Here is a 22376-nt window from a genome sequence, read left to right on the forward strand (position 1 = left end):
AACGGAAGACCTTAATAATAGGGAAAAAGAAACCGAACGAAAACAATAAGGTCTTCCGTTGGAAAACGGAAGACCTTAATAATAATACATGTACCGTATTAAGAACCATACAAAAACAATAAGTATCCAAATTTCATTCGGGAGACTTAATAATAAAGATTAAATAGAGATAGGATCATCAAACATCAATAATTTAAAGATAATTGACAATTTCTGATTGTAAGGGGGTCAGGATGACCCCTTAGGGTCATGACTTACATGCCATAATGATCTGATGCGCCTGCATGACCTAAGGAGGAATAATATCTTTGGATTAAGGTGGGGATCTCAATGGTTTTTATGATATTTAATAATTTCAGGAAGAGCACTTGGGATCATGACCTACATACATACCATCTTAAATGCCTTGAACAAAGAAACAATAATATAATATGTACATGATACATGATTCAATTTAAGAACCCATATATAGATCAATCATCTGTTTTGTAATACTTCCTATATATATATATATATATATATATATATATATATACATGTACATGTATTAGTTTGTGTTTTGTTCTATACTATTCATGTTCATGACTGTAGTATGGCTTAGTCTCATTTTAAATTACATTAAAAAATTGTCAAATATATGACTTGGAACCCCCACTCCCAAACAAACTCAAATATAAACTGTTCTCCCCCCCCCCCCCCGCCCCCTCCCTTGTCGAATGATCTATTGAAATCAAAATATAATTTGGGTGTCTAAAAACTTTTATAAACTGGTAATAAATGTTATTCTTAAAAAAAATTATATTACACCTTGCATAATTGACAAATGATCTATTGAGATATGATCAGAGGTCATATTTCTACCTTGGGATCAATAAGTAGTATTCATTGACAAGTTAAAATTAATAACAATAAACGATTCAAATTATAAATGTTTATACTCCACATTCACCCCCCCCCCCCCCAATCTAACCTGGTTATAAAGATTCAGTCTTCTTAATACATTCTTACATGTGTACAGTAGCAAATTTTAAATCATTTCTTGATTGCTTTTTCTCTCGTGATTCACATTTACATTTTGGAAATTGCTTAATTCAATTTTTAAGATTTATAAACAAAATGTTATATGCATCACTTCCATGTGTATTCGCCTATTTGGGGCAATTGTAAAGTCTCCTAAACAAAGCAGTGACATCATTAGGCTAGGATTTACCCATATGGATCAAACACTACTGTATAACATATGAATAAGATAAAATACATCATTATTTTTAGTTCTAAAATGTCAGGGTGTCTCCAAGGGGGCATAATCTACATACAATTTTATGCGCAATGACACAAAGAGCAAAAATAAATTATATGGTTTAGGGATGAGGATCTCAGATCTCAGGAGTTAACAAAAATATACAGTGTATCATATCATTTCCTATTTCATAAAGGCAGGGGGGGGGGGGGGTTAAAGACAACACCTGGGGGTCATTAATGTACTTTACACCATTTGATGCATCATAATGACATTAGAAGATATTTTGTATTTTCCTGTTTCATGGGGTCAGAACAGTCCCATAAGGTCACGACCTACATTGTTTTTAATGCATCATAATACATTAAGAAAGAAATACTCCTTCCTTCCTATTATAACTCATATAAAAATGATAAGTGTCTACACCTATTTACATGTAATACACAAATTTAATAAGAAATTGTTTATACAGGGTCAATATGGGGTCAACTCAATACTGCATGCAGTCTGACAAATGAAAAAAATAACTTTTGCAACTAAAATGACAGAAACTTTACAAATGCGATAGGATAGGTAACGATGATAAGCTTATTTAAATATTAAAAGATGATGATACAGTATGCTGTCAAAGGGAGGTCACATTTAGAAAGTGAAAGTAGAACATATATGTATGCTGGCATCTCATTATATTGTGCTACTGCTACTACATGTAATATGCTTACCTAAATTGGTCAAAATCATAATGATAATCCAATTAAAACACAATAATGAATTCCTTTAGCTGATCTTAACTACTCCTTTTCTGCATACGGAAAACACAGACATGCATGTATGGGTGTTGCTAAAACGCGGAACGGAAAACGGAACGGAAAGCAGAACGGAATGGAAAATATCATCACGTTTATCGCTTAAAAAGGGTATAGACTGGCCAGAAACGATTTACTTTGTATCTTTTATTTATATCTAATGAATGATTATCAACACGTTGTTATCTTATTAATATTCATATGAATGTCTATCAATTATAGCATTGCATTCATTCGGCTTTAGTTGAGTACGGAAACGGAAAAATAAAATGTATACGAATTGTGAACATTAACATGATTAAACGAGCAAATTAGCTATAACTTTTTACTTATTTTTCTTATATGGTATTGCTGGCATATCAGCGTAACGTACGCAGTTAGTGAAAGCGTTTTATGCGTGTTTTGAGTATTTTTATATTTCAAATATGATGTAAATGTATATACTTACACCAAAATTGAATTTTCGGTGTTCTAGACGATCATTTATCATACAGACGATACAGTATCATTGAGATGGAAGGAAAAAAAAACCGTAGGACTGATGACGGCATTAAAAATTAAAATACAGTAAACATTAAAATACCCGGTAATTTGTGAAACTAGTAATTTGTGAATTAGTATTTTTAGCAATGCAATTTTGTTTACGTTTGCATTACTAAGCAGTTGTTTATTCCAGCAGCTTTATACATATGATCCGAATAGAGGGCTCTAGACGTTGCCTGGTTTGATTTTCCGATTATATATTGGGACTATAGTCTGTCGATCCCAAAATATTCATGCAGCACATTTGGACGATTTATAATGGAAAATGTTGACATCTTTTCTCCATTTGGAAGTGACTCAGAAGACCTTGCACAATTTTTCAACACTATCATCCGGGTCTGTTGAAATGCAAAACCCCGTAGACTTCTTTATTTTTAGCCGTGTATTTATACCAGCTGATAAGCTAGAGAGGACGTTTTAAAGAAAGAATAATGAGAATGTTTAATGCTTCTAAAAGAGAATCGCTTGAACCCTGAGGTATCTATAAATATACAGCAAAAAGTGAATCGAGGATATTTTGGGACAGAATATAGTGGTCAATGCATGTACTGTTAATTTTGAGGAAATAAATATTCTTGAATAAATAATCTAATATTGCTAATCTTTCAAAAAAAAATTAAAAAGGTACATAAAGTATATCGTATTAGCATGATTAACAAATCTATGAGGTAAATAACATTAGATAAGATTTTCCGTTTTCCCTTCCGTTCCGCTTTCCGTTCCATTTTCCGTTCCGCGTTTTAGCAACACCCATGTATATATACACGTGAACCAATCTAATCGAAGAGCTGGGTAAAACTAGTACCCGCTAATGAGACATGCAGACCTGTGTTGTGTACGTAACTTCAGACAAAGATCATTCATTTGTAACATGCATGTATTTTTATGACCTATTCTTCAAAAACACTGCAACTATTTTATTAGGTAAATAACAGCTTTAAGGTGGTGCAGGACACCTGCATATTGTGATGTACATATATACTTTCTATTGAGATAAAAATAAAGTATATTAAATATTGATTAAATATTTACCCCCCAAATAATGTTACCTAACATTAAAGCGCAGTGGGTTTGAGCGTTTACATGTCTGTAAGAGCATTGGGGTCCATGGTGTATTTTTGGTAATTTTACAATTGATATAAATGAATTTTCATGGGTGGGGGGGGGGGTCTGGACCCCTCACTCCCACCCCTTCTCTAAATCTGTGCTCACGATGATGTTCATGTAGGCACGCAGAAGCAAATCTAAAACCGGCAACCGCCACGGGGAGGGGGCATAATTTAATTTTTAATTTTGTTTGTAATAATTATGTAGACCATTATACTTTCTATGACATAAAATGTTAAGATTATTGATTAACTGAAAATTCACTGCAAACAGTTCTACCCCAAATTGCACATAAAGTGCTGCTCATGTCACGATGTGTATTATCATATGGGAAGGGATCTCATCCTTCAGTTATGAAAATTATAAATTTTAATTGTATTACCGGAGCTTGCATATAGCCTTCATTTTTAATTAAACTGGTACAAAACAGTGTTATTTAGGGGCAAACACATGGTGCGGGTATTACTGTCTAATGACAGCATCTAGTATAAAATATTGAACATGTCAGCCCTTAAAACATACGATTTTTCTTTGAATCATGCAAACTTTTTTTGAACAAGATAATAACATAACATGTATAGTATATTTCATGTTTCTTTGAATCAATACGACATTAGTTTCAGTTTGATGGCATATGCGCGGATCCAGAAAGAATTCCTAGGGCGATCCGAGTGATAAAGATGTTTTCTGGGAGGAGAGCGGATGGAGAGTGCGAGGCCTATTTTAGGTAACTTTACAATGTGAATTTTGAAGTTTATAATTTTTAGGGTAAGTTTAATTTGTCAGGAACATCCCCCACCAGCTGGGGGATCAGTGGATGAACAGCTAGAATATAACTTTAATCATTTATATATGATAAATAGATACTGTGGAATCATTTAATTTCATGGGGCCAATTTTCGTAGATTATGGGTTTTTTAGTCGTGGGGATGTAATTTCGTGGATGCGTCAGTTTTCAGTTTCAGTATGTAAACTAAATCTTTAATAGTTTTCATTGCAGATGTAAATTCGTGGGAGAGGGCTACCCACGAATACCACGAAAATTTAGCCACCGCGAATGCTAATGATTCCACAGTACATGTTTATAATTCTGTTCAATTCAGAACACATCATTTCTCTGACTAAAGTAAGTTTTATTGTTTAAAACTCACAAAATCCATGATACATAGCATAATCATGTTTAAAAAAACAACATATATACTCATTGTCTAGATACATTTTCAGGAAAACAGCTGATCAGATCAGGAAATTAAACACTCAAACAAAAGAAAACCAACAAGGACCTGAATATCTTGGATGTGGATTTTCTGAAGTTTTGAACATTCAGCAGAGAAAACAAGGCTGTTAAAAAATCACACACAATTACTCTAAATCTTGAGATTTAAAGGTAAGTAATGCTAATTAGCTAAGACAGTTTGTATTCTACTTGGGTTAGTAAACCTGTATCACTCCTCTTTATAAGTAATGGGCCTCAGTCCCTTTGTGGCCTCGCTCCATTGCTGGTATAGAATTGAGTGCTACACGTCCATTAACCTTCATCATTAATACATGTAACAAAAAGTTTGTTCAGATAACCACATGTTAGTTAAACATACAGAGACCATTACCTTGTTTCATGTAAAAAACAAAGACTGTTTGACATGTTATAGATAAACTCTTATCTTATATGCATCAAACGATGAAGAAAGTTTGTTTTTATGTAATATGAATATTGAGTCATTTAATACACATAGTAATTAACATATTACATCAACGCAGCCATTTTGTTTACATATACTATACAAGAATAGACAGTTTACATCTAATATGAAAGAAACAAATTGTTTGCAGAAAAAAGTTGGTGTTAAAACGCACATAGTTTGATGACATGCACTATAATTATACACATGGAAACCTACATGTTATATAAATACAGTCAACAATTTGTTTACATCCAATAGAAAAACTTAAATACATGACCCGATAACAGATTATATATATTTTATCTGTAATGATAAATACCTATACGATATAAACACACACAGTATTCTCATCTAATGTAGGTGGTATATTCAGGAGCAATACAAACACTGTCTTAACATGTAATATCTACACACAGTATGTAATGTAAAATTGGTTTGTTTGTTTACATATAATTTATACAGTTCATTGATTTACATGTAATATTGGATTTTCTTCACTTTACCTGTGTTGTCCTCAGCCACAAAGAGGTTGTCTCTGATGTCCACACATAAACCCCATGGATCCTGTAAATGACAGTTGTCAATGTAGCGGAGGAACTGTCCGTCCTGATCCAGGATGTGGATACAGTGGTTGTTATAGTCTGCTGTCAGGATCCGACCCTGGCTGTCTGTTGTGATGCCGAGGGGATAGAATGATCCCTTGGTAGTAGAGGGACGACCAGTGTAGGTAAACCGGAGTTTCCCGGCCTGATTGACCACCACTACTGCACCGGCGTCCAAGTCTGACACACAGATATCTAGGTTCCTGTTCTCACTGATGTATTTACTGTTATATAATCCACCACATGAATAGAGAGGTTGTCCTTTGTCATCGTACTGAATACTTTGTTTCTCTGTGGAGCCAGAGTAACACACAACTTTGGATTGTTGATTATCATCACTGTCCATGACAACCAGGAGGTCACCAGAGGAGGTACTACAGACATTGCGAGGTTTCCACCCCTGTCGTCTGATCACTGTCTGTATCTGTGTATTCTTCACTATGTTCACAGTTCTATCATGGTAATCAGTATAAACTAGATCCCCACTCCTTGTCACTGCTATGTCTCTTGGCATGTTCCCTGACTTGGTTTGGATGGACTCCACTAGTTCTCCCTGCAGGTTGAAGAGTTTCATCATGTTGTCACCACCACGCGTCCATACGTCTGTATCATTCAGACACATCACATCGAATAGATCTACATACCCTGTGTCTATAGCTGTGATGACCCGGGGAACATCCATCAGTGACCGGTCTGGGGGAGAGGACTCGGCTCCCTGGGGCGGCATGCTGTAGTCTTGTTCCTCTGTTGTAAAAGATAATGCTGACAGAGAACCAAACTGTTTAATCAGCTGATCTATGTGGATTTCCTGAGGCCTAAAGTTTGGTAAGGACACTTTGAGTTTAGGAGGCAATCTTCTGAATTCAGCATTCCTGGATTTGCACTCAGAGACAAGGTAGACATCTTTGGAGTTCAGTAACTTCTTCAGTTCAGCAATGGTCTGTGTAATTTTAGAAATGGTGTGTGTGATTTCATCTTCCTGTTTATTTAGGATTGGTAGGTGTTTGGATTCCATTTCCTCCACGTTAGATTTCAGGTTTGTGATAATGGTGTCTATTTCTCTGTGCCAGACTTCTCCTTGTTTGTCAATTGCTGTTGTCAATTTCTGGGAGTTTTTACTCAGATCAGCTTTCTGCACTGTGATAATGGATGCACTCTCTTTGTATTTAGGATAAATGAATTTCTCCAATTCTTGCAAATCTTTTTGCAACATATCTGTTTTGCTTTCGAAGGTTTTAAGAATGTCAACTTGTATATGACCTAAATGTTTTTTAGAAGAAATACATTGTACACAGATAGGAATGTCACATTGTTCACAGTGGAGTTCACATTGTTTGGTGGGGTGTTTCGTACACTTGGGATAGTTCAGGGTGGTTAGATACCGTTTTAGTGACACCACTTTATGATCAATAGAGGAATCGTATAAATGTTTCTCTACACAGTCTTTACACAGATGTATATGACATAGTTCACAGTACATGGGGGCCACAGAGTACTGACACAGGGTGCAGCGTACAACATCCTGGGCACTGTTCCTGGAGTCCATGGTCAGGGAACCTTTTCTTTACTATAAATAGGGAATAATATTTATAAGAATTTGGAACATGTAAATACATGTATTGTCAAAACTACATGAATACCGGTAGTATTAAATGTAATATACATCAATTAATTTTATGCAGTACATACATCCTATATATTCATTAATTTATACCATTACATGCTAAGTTTTTGTAGGTGGAACTGATCTATCAATCAACAACAGTTTCAATTAACTTTTTATAAATAAATGTTTATTACTTGATATAGCCTATTAAACTGTCAGGTTATTTATATATAAATAAGGAAATTGAAGAGCTTACTAATTCAGATACACTGGTAAACTTCCAAATGTCACAACCCAACATGGCGGGTTCTGGGTGTTGATAATCTTTGTCCCTGGTCTTTCAGCTACCCGTGGGATTTATAGGTTGCAACATCCTCTGTCCACAATCTACATGTAGATGACAAATTGTTGTTCTTGTTCAACACAATATGGTTAATTCTAAGATCAAAGTCTCAAATTCTCAAAATCAAAGAAAAAAACCCACATGTATATGTGCAAGGACTCAATCTTTAGTATAGATACACTATAGCGAGATGTAGTCCCCCCCCCCCCAATAATAAAAAAAAATTACCAGTCATAGAAAGAGATTTAGATATATTTATCAAGAAGAAAAAACCCAGTTGATATAAAAAAAAGTCATACCTGTATGTTCAAAGAGGGTTCCAGAGATTACTTTTACGAACAACTTCAGAACAACAATGTTTTACTATTGAAATACTTCAATATCCAACATGACGGGTCAAAGGTGTTTATTTTTCCTGGTCCACCTACCTGTACAGGATCACGTGATTTAGACTTAAATGTAAGGTACACACCTGTAATATGACAAGGACATATAAATCAAATATCCGTGTACTCTCAAATCTAGGCCAAACATTGTTAAGGTTTAAACGAGAAACAGCTAGCATTCTTTATTTGAAAACAGAGAAACAGTAAAAAATTGGTTTAGATTCTTTAAGTTTTTTTTGTTGTGGTTTCTACACAAAACCAATTAATCTGATTAGGTTAAACAGTAAAAATTGCATATATTCTCTAGTTCATTTGTGTCTTGGTGATTGTTGAAAGCTCTTATTGTGATTGGTTGTGTGGTTATTTTTTACACACGCTCTACAGAGGCAGATCTGGTTCCTATTACCTGACTTCTGTAACCAACCCACATACCTCACACAGGTAATACAACCTCACACAGGTAACAACCTCACACAGGTAACAACCACACACAGGATATACAACCTCACACATGTAACACAACCTCACACAGGTAATACAACCTCACACAGGTAACAACCTCACACAGGTAACACAACCTACACCAAGGAAATACAACTTCACCCAGGTAACACAACCACACTGAGGTAATAGCCTCACACAGATAATAACCTCACACAGGTAATACAACTTCACACAGGTACCAAAACCTCACACAAATAACACAACCTCACACATACAACCTCATAGAGGTAATACAACCTCACACTGTAAATTATGGTAATACAAACCTCAAACTGTAACCAAACAACAGAAAACATACATGTAGGTAATACAACCTCAAACTGTAACCAATATGTTAATACAAATCTCAAACTGTAGTGAACACGCAGACCTCACACAGGTAACACAACCTCACACCAAGGAAATACAACTTGACCCAGGTAACACAACCACACTGAGGTAATAGCCTCACACAGATAACAACCTCACACAGGTAATACAACTTCACACAGGTACCAAAACCTCACACAAATAACACAACCTCACACATACAACCTCATAGAGGTAATACAACCTCACACTGTAAATTATGGTAATACAAACCTCAAACTGTAACCAACCAACAGGAAATACATACATGTACAGATGTAGGTAATACAACCTCAAACTGTAACCAATATGTTAATACAACTTTCAAACTGTAGTGAACCCACAGATAAGTACAGGTAATACATAATGACTATCCTGTTTTCAAGTCCTTTAAGGGAATCTGTAAGATCCTTTTGGTCAACTATTAGTGAGCGAAAAGACCTGAGGGTGGAGGTCATGTCTGGCCTGAGGAAGCTCATCAACAAGAGCAAGGAGGACGGTGAGATGTCTGTTGTTTAAGCTCAATGTTTTCTGAGAATCTCAGATATTTTTTCTTAGCTGAGATTCGGGGTAAAAGATAAAGTAACAAACTTTTTGAGATAAATCTCAAATGTAAGGTTGAGAAAAAAACTTATCTGTTAAAAGTAGCTTAGTTTGTTAAAGTAAAATAATACCGAAAAAAAATTTAAGAAATCTCAATTTTGAGATAAACTAATTGGCTCAAACCATGAAGCCAGCACTGTTGCTGAGTTTAAGAGGTAGACAAATTTTTGGTTTTGATAATGGTTGCCGTTTGCTATAAAAACCCTTTCTTGTTTAAGGTACTGTGACTCTCTTATGAGAGCTAGCTAGAGATCACTTTTGTATAACTCTACCTGAGATTTAGAATAGACTTGTTCCTTTAATGAAAATGCTAATGCAACAGTTGATGAAAATGTAAAGAGAAATTGCAAGATGCTATTGATGCTACGAACAATAAATCATTTTGTGGAAGAGTTTGGTTACATGATATGGATAGTTTTTTGGCACATTCAGAGACAATTGCTGTATAAAACAAATTACATGTCATGGAAAAGACAAGATTTTATTCCAGTATCTGAAATTGTTAGATGTACATGTACCTGTACATGTAAGTCTGTGACAGGGCGTTGCTCTTAAAATGCTCAAGCATCTATTGGAATTTCAATGACATGAGGGAATTTTATTTTACAGAGGAGTGCAAGAAAGAGATGGCAAGGTTTAAATTGCCAAGAACTTCCTGCCAATCTTGTTCAACCTGTTTACGACGGAACCAGAGAACACCAAGGACGTGATTGGTTGTCCTAGAAACCACCAAGTGTTACCTACACATAGTGGACACTGCGGTATTTATTTTACACTAGCAATGTCATCCATTCTTATGCAGGTTCTTGTTTTGGATTGACATGAGATTTAGAAGGTGGAATACATGTACTACAATCTGTGTAAAACACTAAACAATCCTTTAACAAAAGAATTTGGTCTAGATAGCTTGTTTTGTGATTAGAGTTGTGTTGATCTCTCTTTCAGCTTGTGAACACATACTGTGAGAAATGTAAAGAAAAGTTCCATGAAGAAGGCGTTTCATCATTAAAAGGTTTGATGCAGTAATTCTTTGGTTTTTAAGTTAAGATGATTTGGATTCCTTAGTTGTATACCGGTACATACATGTAGTGCTATTTTCGCCAAATCAAAGTTAACATTAAAGATACCACCCCCATTTATTATATTTGTCCTAATGTTGTTTATTTTGCTTTCTGTAGGCAAGCTTTACTGGGTCTTCTTCTTGTGATGTTACCTCTTGTAGAGGAAATGCGGGTGAAGGAAATTTTCCAACTTGTGACACAGTTTCTTTCAGTGAGTTGAAATGTACAGTCCTTTACCATATATTGTATTTCTACTAAATAAGAGTTTGAATATTTTAAATGTGTCAACAGTTTTGTGTTACTCACATAGGCTTAAATAGTGAAAGATTTGATTAAATCCAATATATTAATTTGTGCTGTTCTTCTGTTGATAGGTACAAGAAGTGATCTGGTGAACCTACGAATAGACCCTCCTACTTTCTGGTCTGTTTCTCCTACAGGACACAGACAAGACTTTACAGAAGAATTGTTACCGAGTGTTAGAGGACCTGTGTGGGAGCCCCTCCCCCGCCTGTCAGGGGTTCCCTACCCAGAACCTCCCCGGTATCCAGGGGGTGCTGCTCAACTCCCTCTCTAGTTCCAGTCCCTCATCAAAAGCGGTAAGATACGATAGATTCCTTATTTTACGCGAGTACTTAATTCCGCGATTCAACGGCTTTCCATCAGATCGCAAGTACATAAAATCGTGAGTGCCAAAGTTTTATCATACAGTAAAACTCGTTCAGTACGAACACGGATATAGTGAATTCTTGGATAGTAAAGTTTTTTGGAGTCCTCTGTAAAATTCTTAACAAATCTGTGCAAAATTTAACGTTTATAATGAATTCGGATACAAGGAATTTATGGATATAGCGAACTGATTTTGTGTCCTGTAGAGGTGAATAATAACAAAACACTTTTATAACGAATTTATTTACATTTTAAAAAGTTTGCACTTCCAGTTAACATAACAATTTGAATGAATTTATTTTCATATAAATTTTTCAATTCACAATCTGATTATTAAAGATATCAAATTAATGAATTTTTATTTTAAGCCTCATTTAGCAAAAATTATAGTCTTGTAAAAGAAAACATGCATATAGTGAATTGGTTATTATTATGAATTCGTTATATGGATATTACGAATTACGGATATAACCAAGTATATCCACTGGTCCCTAGGACATTGAATGTGCTGGTGAATTCGTCAAAATAAAGAGAGGACAAATACATGTACATATTTATTGTATAGAACTCTCTAATTTTTCTTTCTCTGTCTCTCGTGATCACTTTCTTTAGATTTTAAGCTTTGTCTAGTGTTTTCTGATAAAGAAACAAAACAAACTTCAAGGTTAAATTAAGAGTACTTTGTTTCGTTTCCAGCCTCGTCTGCGCTGTTTAATCAACATATTCAAGTTATTGCCAGAGGAGCAGAAGGACTTCTTGTTAGCTGTTGTACCAGAGGTAAATGTCAATATCATTAAGGTAATGGTTTCCAAGAGAAATCTTCCTAACGAATGTAAGGGAGTCTAAGTGGTGATGACAAAGGAAGTTTAATGTAATACTTGTATTGACATTTTGGTAATTGTCAATGTCAATGAATAATTATATACTGATAGATATGACATTAAGATTTTGTATTAAAAGGAGAAATAAATTGTCATTTTTTCTTTTAATAAACATGTAAAAATTCAAGAAAAGGTTAAGTGTAATTGTTTTTATTTTTAGAAAAGGATGCATTTTAGAAATTGAATTGAAAATGCATTGAGAAAATTTCTCTACAAACTGTGGACATTTTAGGGCCAGGTAGTACATGTATTGTGCTATCTAGTATCTTCTTACTTTTCCCTTGAATTTTTGACAGGCAATTCTGTGCACCAAAGAGATAGGAGAGAAGGCTCGCTCTGCTTCGTACCTACTGTTGGTGGAGATGGGCTGTGCCAAGATACGATGGAATAAAGATGAACACGGTATTATGTTCAGTTGGTCTCTTTAAGAATATACATGTATTTAGAGCTTAGAAATGAATTTCATGTTGTAGATTTACTTGAGACAAGTAATTTATCAACAAATACCAAGTAACCACTTGCATAACAGGGTTTTTTTCCTCTATGTGTAACTAGTTTTCATTTTATTGGGTGTGACAGGTGTCCTCACTCCTCAATAACAAGTGCTTTCTCATGAACAGGTGCCCTAGAGGACTACTTCCAGATGATGATTGCAGGACTTGGAGGTTCCCCTCAGATGGTCAGCTCCACTTTGCTGGCTCTCACCCGCATTCTCTTCGAGTTCAAAGGTCAGCGGCTGAAGTAGTGTACAATTAAAAATAAATTGCATACTGATCTTGTTCTTGCTGCAATTGTATCTTTCACTTATTAATATTGGTTCACATGAGTTGTATCATTTCACACCAAGACATTGTTGTTAACTTTAAAATGTTGCTGTCTACAGCCTCCATCAGTTTCTCGTTACTGGAGACAATCGTGGAGAACTTGTGTATATTACTGACCTCCAAGACGAGAGAAGTGGTCAAAGCAGCTGTGGGCTTCATGAAGGTCCTTCTCTCCGCCTACCCAGACACTGTGCTGGCACCACACTTAAAACAAATTGTAAGCTTGGCTCTTGGAACTAAATCTCAAGTTAATCTTAATATTATTTAATGTGTCAATGTTCAGATATGCACTATCTGATTTGAATGAATCACTGTTGTATTTTTCCTCTTTTCTAGATGTCTAGTCTTGTATCACAGAAAGAGGATTGCAAACACCACTTCAGGTTTAAAGCCAAGGAAATTTATGCCAATCTTATCAAGAAATTTGGGTAAAATTTGGATTTTTTATCACTTTCCTTAAACACTTTAAGTGTGTACCGTACTATTACATACATGTACATTTATGCAGGTTAAACCAACTACAATGAGGCTCCATTGGAATAATGTGCAATGGCTTAAAAGCATGGAATGGCATGTTTTGTAATGGAGAATTATTTTAATGCAGTAGATATATAGATCGATGTACATGGATACAGGATTTTGTAGTTTAGTAACAAGTATATTCTTAAATTTATAACTGCTTCCAGGTATGAGACAATCTTTGGCCTCTCACCACCAAGTATTCACAAGGTGTTGGTAAACATAAAGAAGACCCAGGAGAGAGCAAAGAAGAAGAAGGAAAAAGAGGAGGAGTCGGAAGAAGAGAGTGATCAGGAGCACTTCAAGTCCCAGCCAGAGAGGTACTTTGTGCATGTATACATGTAATCTTATGTATTAAATGTTTTATTTTTCCTCAGCGTTTGATCGGTCAAATTTTATTAAATGATCATATTCTATAATAATTCTGAGGCTTATAAACCTTACTATGCTAAAATAAACCTTACTTTAAAAACATGTATTAATCTCATGAAAAAGCTATAACTGTATAGAATAAGGATAATTTAAAATTAATGTGAACTTGTTATATTTGTGTGTCCAGTGCATCAATGTTAACTCCATCAAGATTTCTCTCAATCTCTTTGTATTCCAACAGCATGGATGACCTTCTGAGGGACACTGACTCTGAGGAAGAGGGAGAGACGAAGGGGGCACGCAAACCAAGGGACAGAACTCAGGCTAAACTGGCCTGGCTACAAGAAGGAGGGGACATCATGGACTTCCTGGACCCAAGTGCATCCAAGAAAGTTCTCGGTAAGTCACAGGAAATGCTCCATTTTAAGGGAGTGGGGGCTTTTGTTTTACGGGGTTGGAAAAACTGGCATAAATAAAATGAGGCAAGTCCTTTGTGACAAACAAAACACAAACCATACTTTTTCATATAAGATTTACTTTAAGAATTGATTGAATGAAATAAATATCAAATCCTTGTAGTTAAAGTTGAATAACACACCTAGAAAAAGTCACTTGAATTAACAGGAAATATTTTGATAATGAAAGATATAATGATATAAATAAGCTATACAAATGTCAAATACGGAAAAATTTGCAGTTTGGGGATGAAAAATCAATATCTAAAATAATAATCCAAGAAGTATAATAACAACTAGGGTTGTATGGATCACAAGTCTGACACTTTATCCACTCGGCTATGGAATAAGTTACTTGTTTTAGTCCATAAAATCCTTTCAATAAAACGAAATGTCGTTTCGATCAGCGGTCAGCCATTTTGTGTTGATGTGTTATTCCACCTTAATTACCATGTGTTTTATCCATGTTGATGTTTAAGTGGACATGCATTTAATTGCACGTGATGTTGAAAAACAATTGAAGGCCGTCATTGATGTTTGGAACATTTTATTGATAGCCACAAAGCCAGGAGAAAAGAGAGAACAAAAGACAAAGAAGAAGGAAGTGGAGTTTAAGATGGCTCCCGATGGACGCCTGATCATTACCGAGTCGAGTGACGAGGAAGGTAAAAAAATCAGGGTCATGTAGGCTCTTTTTGGATGCAAGAAATAGTGACAGAATAAGATAAGATCAGGGTCACACATACTCTTTATCATGTTCACGGGAGTCTCAAGATATATGTAAGAATAAATAAAATCAGGGTCACACAAACTGTTTATCATGTTTATAGCTGTATAGAGTTATACAGCATGTTAGAATAAAAAAAAAATTTCCAACACCCCCTTCTTAAAGAGTTGTTCATGAATAGAAAAGTTTGATCCGTGCTATTTAATATATGAGAGACTTCTACTGGTTCTTGCCAAAAAATATTTCTACACTAGATGCAGATATCTGTGTAATATTCTGATTAATTTAATTAAATACAGTTTTTATTATCATTAAATTTTATTGCAGAACCTGAGAAAATGGCAGGTGATGATGAGGAGTTAGATAACTTATTGAATGCCATTGAGCAAGGTGCAGAGAATGTTAAGGTAAATAATGAAATCAGTTTATCACAAAAGTGTTTCATGCAGAGGAAATATTCTCCTGCCATATATTATATTTTAAGGTACCTCACTACACCTAGAGTTATACTTTTTAAGACACTACGTCACAAGATGGCGATTTAAACGTTTTGTCAAACTGTTTTTATCGTTCGATTGGGTTGTATAACGTTGTAGCTCAGTGGTTAAAGTATTGGGCTTCTGAACCGCAGATCATGAGTTCGAATCCGCCTGGAGCTTTTGTTCATGTTTACTAAATTTAATTTTTGAAAATGTAATTTTTCATTCAAAATTGGACATTTTTTTGCATATTGGACTAAAATACTTCTCATCCATTATGATATCAATCTTAATTAAGTGATTTTCTGCTGATTTGAGAAAATATTTCAAGGTGTAGTGAGCCACCTTAACATGAATCATTTTTGTGACAGAAAACCAAGAAGAGGAAGGTGGAGGATTTGGGATCTGAAGAAGAAGGACCGTCACCCAAATATAAAGGTAACGTTTTGTGTGGCTCTCCCAACTAATGCCATCATCATTGTATTATCAAAATCAAATAAATTTTAACAAATTTTCATAGCAAACAAACATCTGAGAACATCACAATTACATGGTAACATAAGTCAAAAATAGTCCACTCATATTTTTTGTAAAAAAAAACAATACCCATTATTTTTAATGATAAACATTTAGTAGAATTTTGTAAATATCTATTCCAAGTTAAGGGTGATCTTATTTTCTTTAGCTGGAGGTGGGGGCATACACAGACCGACTGCGAAGGCCAAGCGGTCGGCTCCTCATGATCCGGCCAGTGAGTACAGAGCCAAGAAAGCTGGAGGGGACATCAAAAAGACGGGCAAGCCGGACCCCTATGTCTACCTCCCACTCAACTTCCAAGCTCTCAACAAGAGGTAAAACACTTGATGCTCCAAAGCATGGAATGACTACTGAAAATTTTTATGTAATATACTCAAGAAATCTGATAGAAAAGTTCTCAAAAAGTGTGCCATTTTTTCCTTGATACTGGCAATTGATAAAGACAAATTCTCATCTTATATAAATGTTGCAGAATTACATTAAATACAGTAGATTCCATATTTAATGTGAGGAATTAATATTCATGTAAAACTGAGAGAAGCAACCCTCGAGGATTTTAAAATCTCGCTTTTATTTTTCAGACAGCTTTGAACTATATGAAATTATAACAAATATTGGTGCTCACGATTTTAGATACTCGCAGAATCGCGGAATCAAGTAGTTGCTTAGAATAATGAATTTACAGTATATGGTCAATAACTTTTTAAACTGTTGTGTATATTTTTATTTGATTATGAATAATAATTCCCTATTTCAGCTGTTCAGATAAGAGTTTATTTTTTAATTTTCTTAGGAAAAAGGCAAAGATGACTGGTCGATTTACAAATCTAGTGAAAGGAGCAAAAAAGGGGGCTAAGAAGGGAGCTAAGAAGAAGAAGATGTGATTAGTATTTGGACATTCACACGCTTTGTTACTGCCAGATTGTTTTCTGTTGGTTCCGTTTTCATTGACTATTTAAGCAAGATGTTGTTCAGCATGTGTTCTTGCGTTAGTGATTCAAGTGCGGACTTCACATTCTGAACAATCAAGGTTGTTAGGAAAAAAGTTGTTCATTATACCATTTGAAAAAATGGTTATCTGATATGGAAAGAAAAAAATATTGAATTGTATTAAAGTTATGATATTTCAATATGCATTTTACAATTATGTTTTTTATTCAGTTAAATTATATTTACATGTAATTGTGTAGTGAGTTATATATCCTTGCAGATTTTTTCTGACGGATTTTAGGACCTTTAAAACAAACATAATTAGGGTCCTCCTACTTGGTTCTGAGTCATGGAAGGTGACAAATACCATCACCCACGAACTAGACACCTTCAACAAGATGCCTCCGTAGGATCCTCAAGATACTCTGGCCAAACAGGATCAGCAACGAAGAACTGTACAAGAGAACTCAAACAGCTGCCATATCTGGCCAGATAAAAGAAAAACGATGGAAGTGGATCGGCTATGTCCTGAGAAAGGAAACAACTCTCGGCTTTTAATTTTGAAACTTTTATTTTTACTCAAGGTTACTTTGCATAATTCAAGAAAGTTTGAACTTTACTTTTTAAATGATTAACGCTAATTCGCTTTCAGATTAATTTATAAAAGCGTAACAAGTAAGTTTTTACCCAAATTAATAAACACGTGCAGTTTTATCCAACGATGATACCACTGCTACCTGTAAACATATATCCTGAACTAAAAAACAAAAAAAAAGAATTTATTATAATATGACAGTCTTTTACTCTCCTTCTTTGCATTTTAGTAGCATAAGAGACGGGATATATACGCCGTCTGAATACCTTCCACCTTTTTTTTCTTCTAGAAAACGGCTTTTTTATTAGAAAAGAGAGACAATATTACCAATGGATTAAAATCTGATAAATAATAAATAAAATCTCCCTGACCCCTTCACGCGGAAAAGGAATTCTCTCTCTCTCTCTCTCTCTCTCTCTCTCTCTCTCTCTCTCTCTCTCTACTGGAGTTCATAGCATGTTTATAACATGAATTTCATTCTACATATATCTTGCTTAATATGAAAGTCCAACGTTACGTAAAAATAAACAGGAACACTCTACACGTGTATCAAATCAGTCATATTTTGTGTATATTCGCCAGGCATAGGTCATAAACAGAATGCATGGGAAAACATTAATTTTTTATTAAAATAAAAAATTCGGCATGATGCTTTTAAAAAAAAAACTTTTTGATTACCTTTATATTTCGTGATTACTATAACTATAAAACAGAATTTTGCACCGTACATTGATTATAAGTCATATTTTAATGTTTCATAAATAAGCTAAGCATAACTCGGTTTTTAATGATAAAAGTAAAATAATAACGAATTTTAATGTTTTATTTTGAATTCATTCATGCATGCATGTACATGTATTGCAATATTTACACTGAACCAATTTATTTTTCCCGGGATCCCCTGACAATGAATTAAAGTAATTTTAGAGGGGCTTAGGTATCGCATAGCCCCCTAACTCCGTCACTACCCTAACTCCGTCACTTTCGGGAAACTCCTCGCCGTTTGAAATCAAGTACGATTATGACGTCATTTTTTACATGTCAAAACTCTTTAATCAAATGTCAACAATTTGCAACGGTTAAATTTAAGAATATGTCAAAAAATAACAGAATTAAACCATGTTCATTTTATGCACCATTAATTGTGTAAAATCAGCTAAAACTTTTTTACGGGTGCACTAAAATATCGATATTTCTGACATGCGGGCCCATTCGATCATTTACGGTGGTCAGCCATTTTTAGAGAGGTCAAGATGAAACATTTCACATGTAATACATTTTTGATTAAGGTAATTAATACATTTTTTTCAGACCGCAATAGCCTTTATGCACTACTCTTGATGGTAACGTCAAATCGTTCATGCAGATACTTTTGCATTATACAGGGTATATAGACATATCCGGTATATCGCTATTTAGAATATGCTACTTTTCTAAAAATGTAATAAATAAATAATCTAATAAGTAATATATTAATTAATGATATAAAATATTTGAAATATATAAGGACATAAATCAAACGGCATCCATAAATTCTGAAAAGGCCATTGTGATTGTTGTTACATGGACCCATTTTTTATTCTGGCGATCATTTCATTTCGATGAAATTAAATACAATTTAAATTGTATGCACCATTTTTACTTATTATAACTTGGCCTAGATACAAATTGAGTTTTAACTAAATTGTTAATGTGTCTTCATTCCCTGCCATATCATAGAGCATGTGGGTGACGGAGTTGGGTTCATAAGTTATGATAGCACGTGTGATAAACGTCGTATTCAGTGGGCTTATTTGAATAAAAATAAAAATATTTTTGTTAATAATTTTATAAATTATATTGTTTCAGATTATATTTGATGATTGCAAATGATAAAAACCACAAAAAATAATTTACAGAGAAACGCGGGAGGTTTTCTACTTATGGTGACGGAGTTTGGGTGCTCGGGGATAATATTACCTTGAGCTTGTCTGTGTATATATGGCTTTCAGAAATCAAATATGTATTTACAAAAAAACACATAGTACAATTAGCTAATTTGAAGATACGAGTTATGCCACTTGGCGTGTTATAAATAAATGTTTAACTTTATCATATTCATGCAACTGTGACTTAATGTAAATACAACTTTATATTCAGTAGTGTAAAAAGGCGTAAGGATTTCTTTCTGTTTGTATAAGTATCTTACATTATTTCAGTTATATAAGTTTCCATTATAATGTTTCCAAAGGGGTAAGGGGTGTTTCGAGGGATAAATTTGTTTGCCAGAGGTTCCAACGCCTTTTTACCGTAACTCAACTGTTAATCTTTTACGTTTTAATTTACCTAGTTGAGGGGAGAGGGGGGGTCCAGATGATCTAACAACCCCCCCCCCCCCGCCAGATCAGCGCAAGCCGCAGGCCTTTTTTCATCCTAAATTTAATACATTCTCATATTTCTGATAATATTATTTAAAAGCTAGTAACTGACTATAAATCAAATGATAACAACACCAACTTTAATATATTAATGTTTGTTTTAGTTAATTTTGTAAAGGGAATTTCTTTAAAAACAATGGGGGGGGGGTGTATATTTCAAGGTCGGGTTCGAGTTACAACTACGAAAAGGTACTTGTCGTCTGGAGGATGCAGATGGATATTTTTTTTAAAGGGTACTTTATCATGTTTATACATACATCTTATATTTATATATTATTAGGCCTATGGATTATTTTAAATTTCAACAGCGTGCAGTGTTGTTTACAAAAAAATCCCCTGTGTGTTGTTGTCATACATGTACTCGGGCACAGCAGTTAGAATAGGTCTTCATGCCTTATAACAAAAACCCCGAAAGTTTCGGGACTGTATAATGACCTGATATGTATAATGTCCTGATGACCTGATGGCGTGCATTTTGTAAAATACTGATTTGTACAATGATATAAGAACAATATTTTTACATATTTATACAGATAATACTATTTTCTCTCAGAAAAACATAAGAAATAATCTTTAACTTCTTCAAACAAATTTTTCAGAGCATATAATTTTTTCAGCGGTATAATGTCCTGATTTTTTGTATAATGACTTGATGGCATTTATTTTGTAAAATACTGATTTGTACAATGAAATAGAACAATATTTTTATTTCGTTATATAGATCATACTGTTTCTTACAAAAAAACACAAAAGATATTTTGAAAATTCCTTTAAATTTTTTTTATTGAGCAGTTAAAAAAACAAGGGTTATAATGACCTGATTTTTAATTGGTAATGACCTGGTGACCTGATAAATTTCAACAGTTTACCAAACACCATTTTTTAGCTTTATATCTGAAAAATTGTGTAAAAGATGGATCTTTATAAACTTTTGAATAATAATTTTGTAGGATAAACTCTTTATTAATCAAGATCTGTTCATGTTTCTTTGATCATATAAATGAAATTAGGGACAATATTAAAGTTATTCGGGATAAACCCACATATTGCTATCTAAAATATATTTTTTTATGTTCTTTATTTTGTTATGATAATTTTTTTTAATATATAGAAATGTTTCAATATATTATTTGTTCTGGTATTATATGTGTCAGATTATATATGATGCGTATAGTGTTTGACAGATTGTACCCCTCTGTATATATTCAGTAACCTCTATAAATGTATGGTTTACTGGGGTGTTATTCACACCTTTTTACCACAAGAATCATAATTGGGTTCCTTTGTTTTGATAGCAATTAACAGTTTCCACTGCATGTACACTGTTTAAAACTTAAGTGGTCCTCTCCAGTTGTTACATACCTTATTTTTTTATGTTTACATTGCCGTACAGTGTATAATAAACATTATAACAATTGTGGTACAAAAACAGAAATTATTGTGTATTATAGTAGAAGTTGAATGAGAAATAAAATAATGCAAAATTAATACGATTACATATAATTCATTTAGTACTGGTAAATCAGTTTCCACACTTCTGGATGAGGAATGTATGAATTCCTCAGAATATTTTTACAAACTAAGATTTATCATCTCAAAGTATTACATGTGAGTGTATATGAATTATATTTTTTTAAATCAACAATAAAAGATTGATTCTCTCCATTAAAGATCAAGGTATTTACCTATATTTCTAATTGTGTGTATTTTTCAGTTTTACATATAAATTTTACTAAGTTTAGTAACTTACAGAGAAAACATATGCAATGTATTTAGGCTTACATTTCAATCTAAAATCAAAAAGATATACTATACTGACTATAATTTTGAATATATATAGCCTATAATACCTACGTTTAACTTACCCCCCCCCCCCCAAAAAAAAGGAAAATGAGAAGTAGACAAATCACATTTCATATAATCTTCACCCTCATTTAATTTAAAAATATATTAAGAAAATGTGGTATTTCAGTATTTTCAAAAAATGTATATACACTGAAACCCATACAAAATTCAGCTGTTTCAGAGAGAGAGAGAGAGAGAGAGAGAGAGAGAGAGAGAGAGAGAGAGAGAGAGAGAGAGAGAGAGAGAGAGCGAACAGTCTTAATAACCAAGAATTTAAAAAAAAATCTTAATAAGA

At 34.0% G+C, this 22376-nt stretch overlaps 1 protein-coding gene and 2 pseudogenes across 1 annotated transcript; 2 read left to right on the forward strand and 1 right to left on the reverse strand.

Annotated features, from left to right (window-relative positions):
- Nucleotides 1-4816: 4816 nt before the first annotated feature.
- LOC128182329 (uncharacterized) lies at nt 4817-7541 on the reverse strand. The gene has a single exon (XM_052850926.1). The coding sequence runs from the start codon at nt 7524-7526 to the stop codon at nt 5850-5852; it is 1677 nt and encodes a 558-aa protein (XP_052706886.1). The 5' UTR covers nt 7527-7541; the 3' UTR covers nt 4817-5849.
- Nucleotides 7542-9533: 1992 nt separating this feature from the next.
- On the forward strand, nt 9534-10796 carry LOC128180651 (RRP12-like protein; annotated as a pseudogene).
- A 186-nt stretch (nt 10797-10982) lies between these two features.
- LOC128182335 (RRP12-like protein) overlaps nt 10983-22376 on the forward strand; it is a 33930-nt pseudogene continuing 22536 nt past the window's right edge.

Source organism: Crassostrea angulata, chromosome 4 (assembly GCF_025612915.1).
Source record: "Crassostrea angulata isolate pt1a10 chromosome 4, ASM2561291v2, whole genome shotgun sequence".
Lineage (NCBI taxonomy): Eukaryota > Metazoa > Mollusca > Bivalvia > Ostreida > Ostreidae > Magallana > Magallana angulata.

Bases quoted from the DNA above. Each gene is read 5' to 3' on its own strand.
- LOC128182329 (XM_052850926.1), bottom strand. From the start codon at position 7,526: ATGGACTCCAGGAACAGTGCCCAGGATGTTGTACGCTGCACCCTGTGT.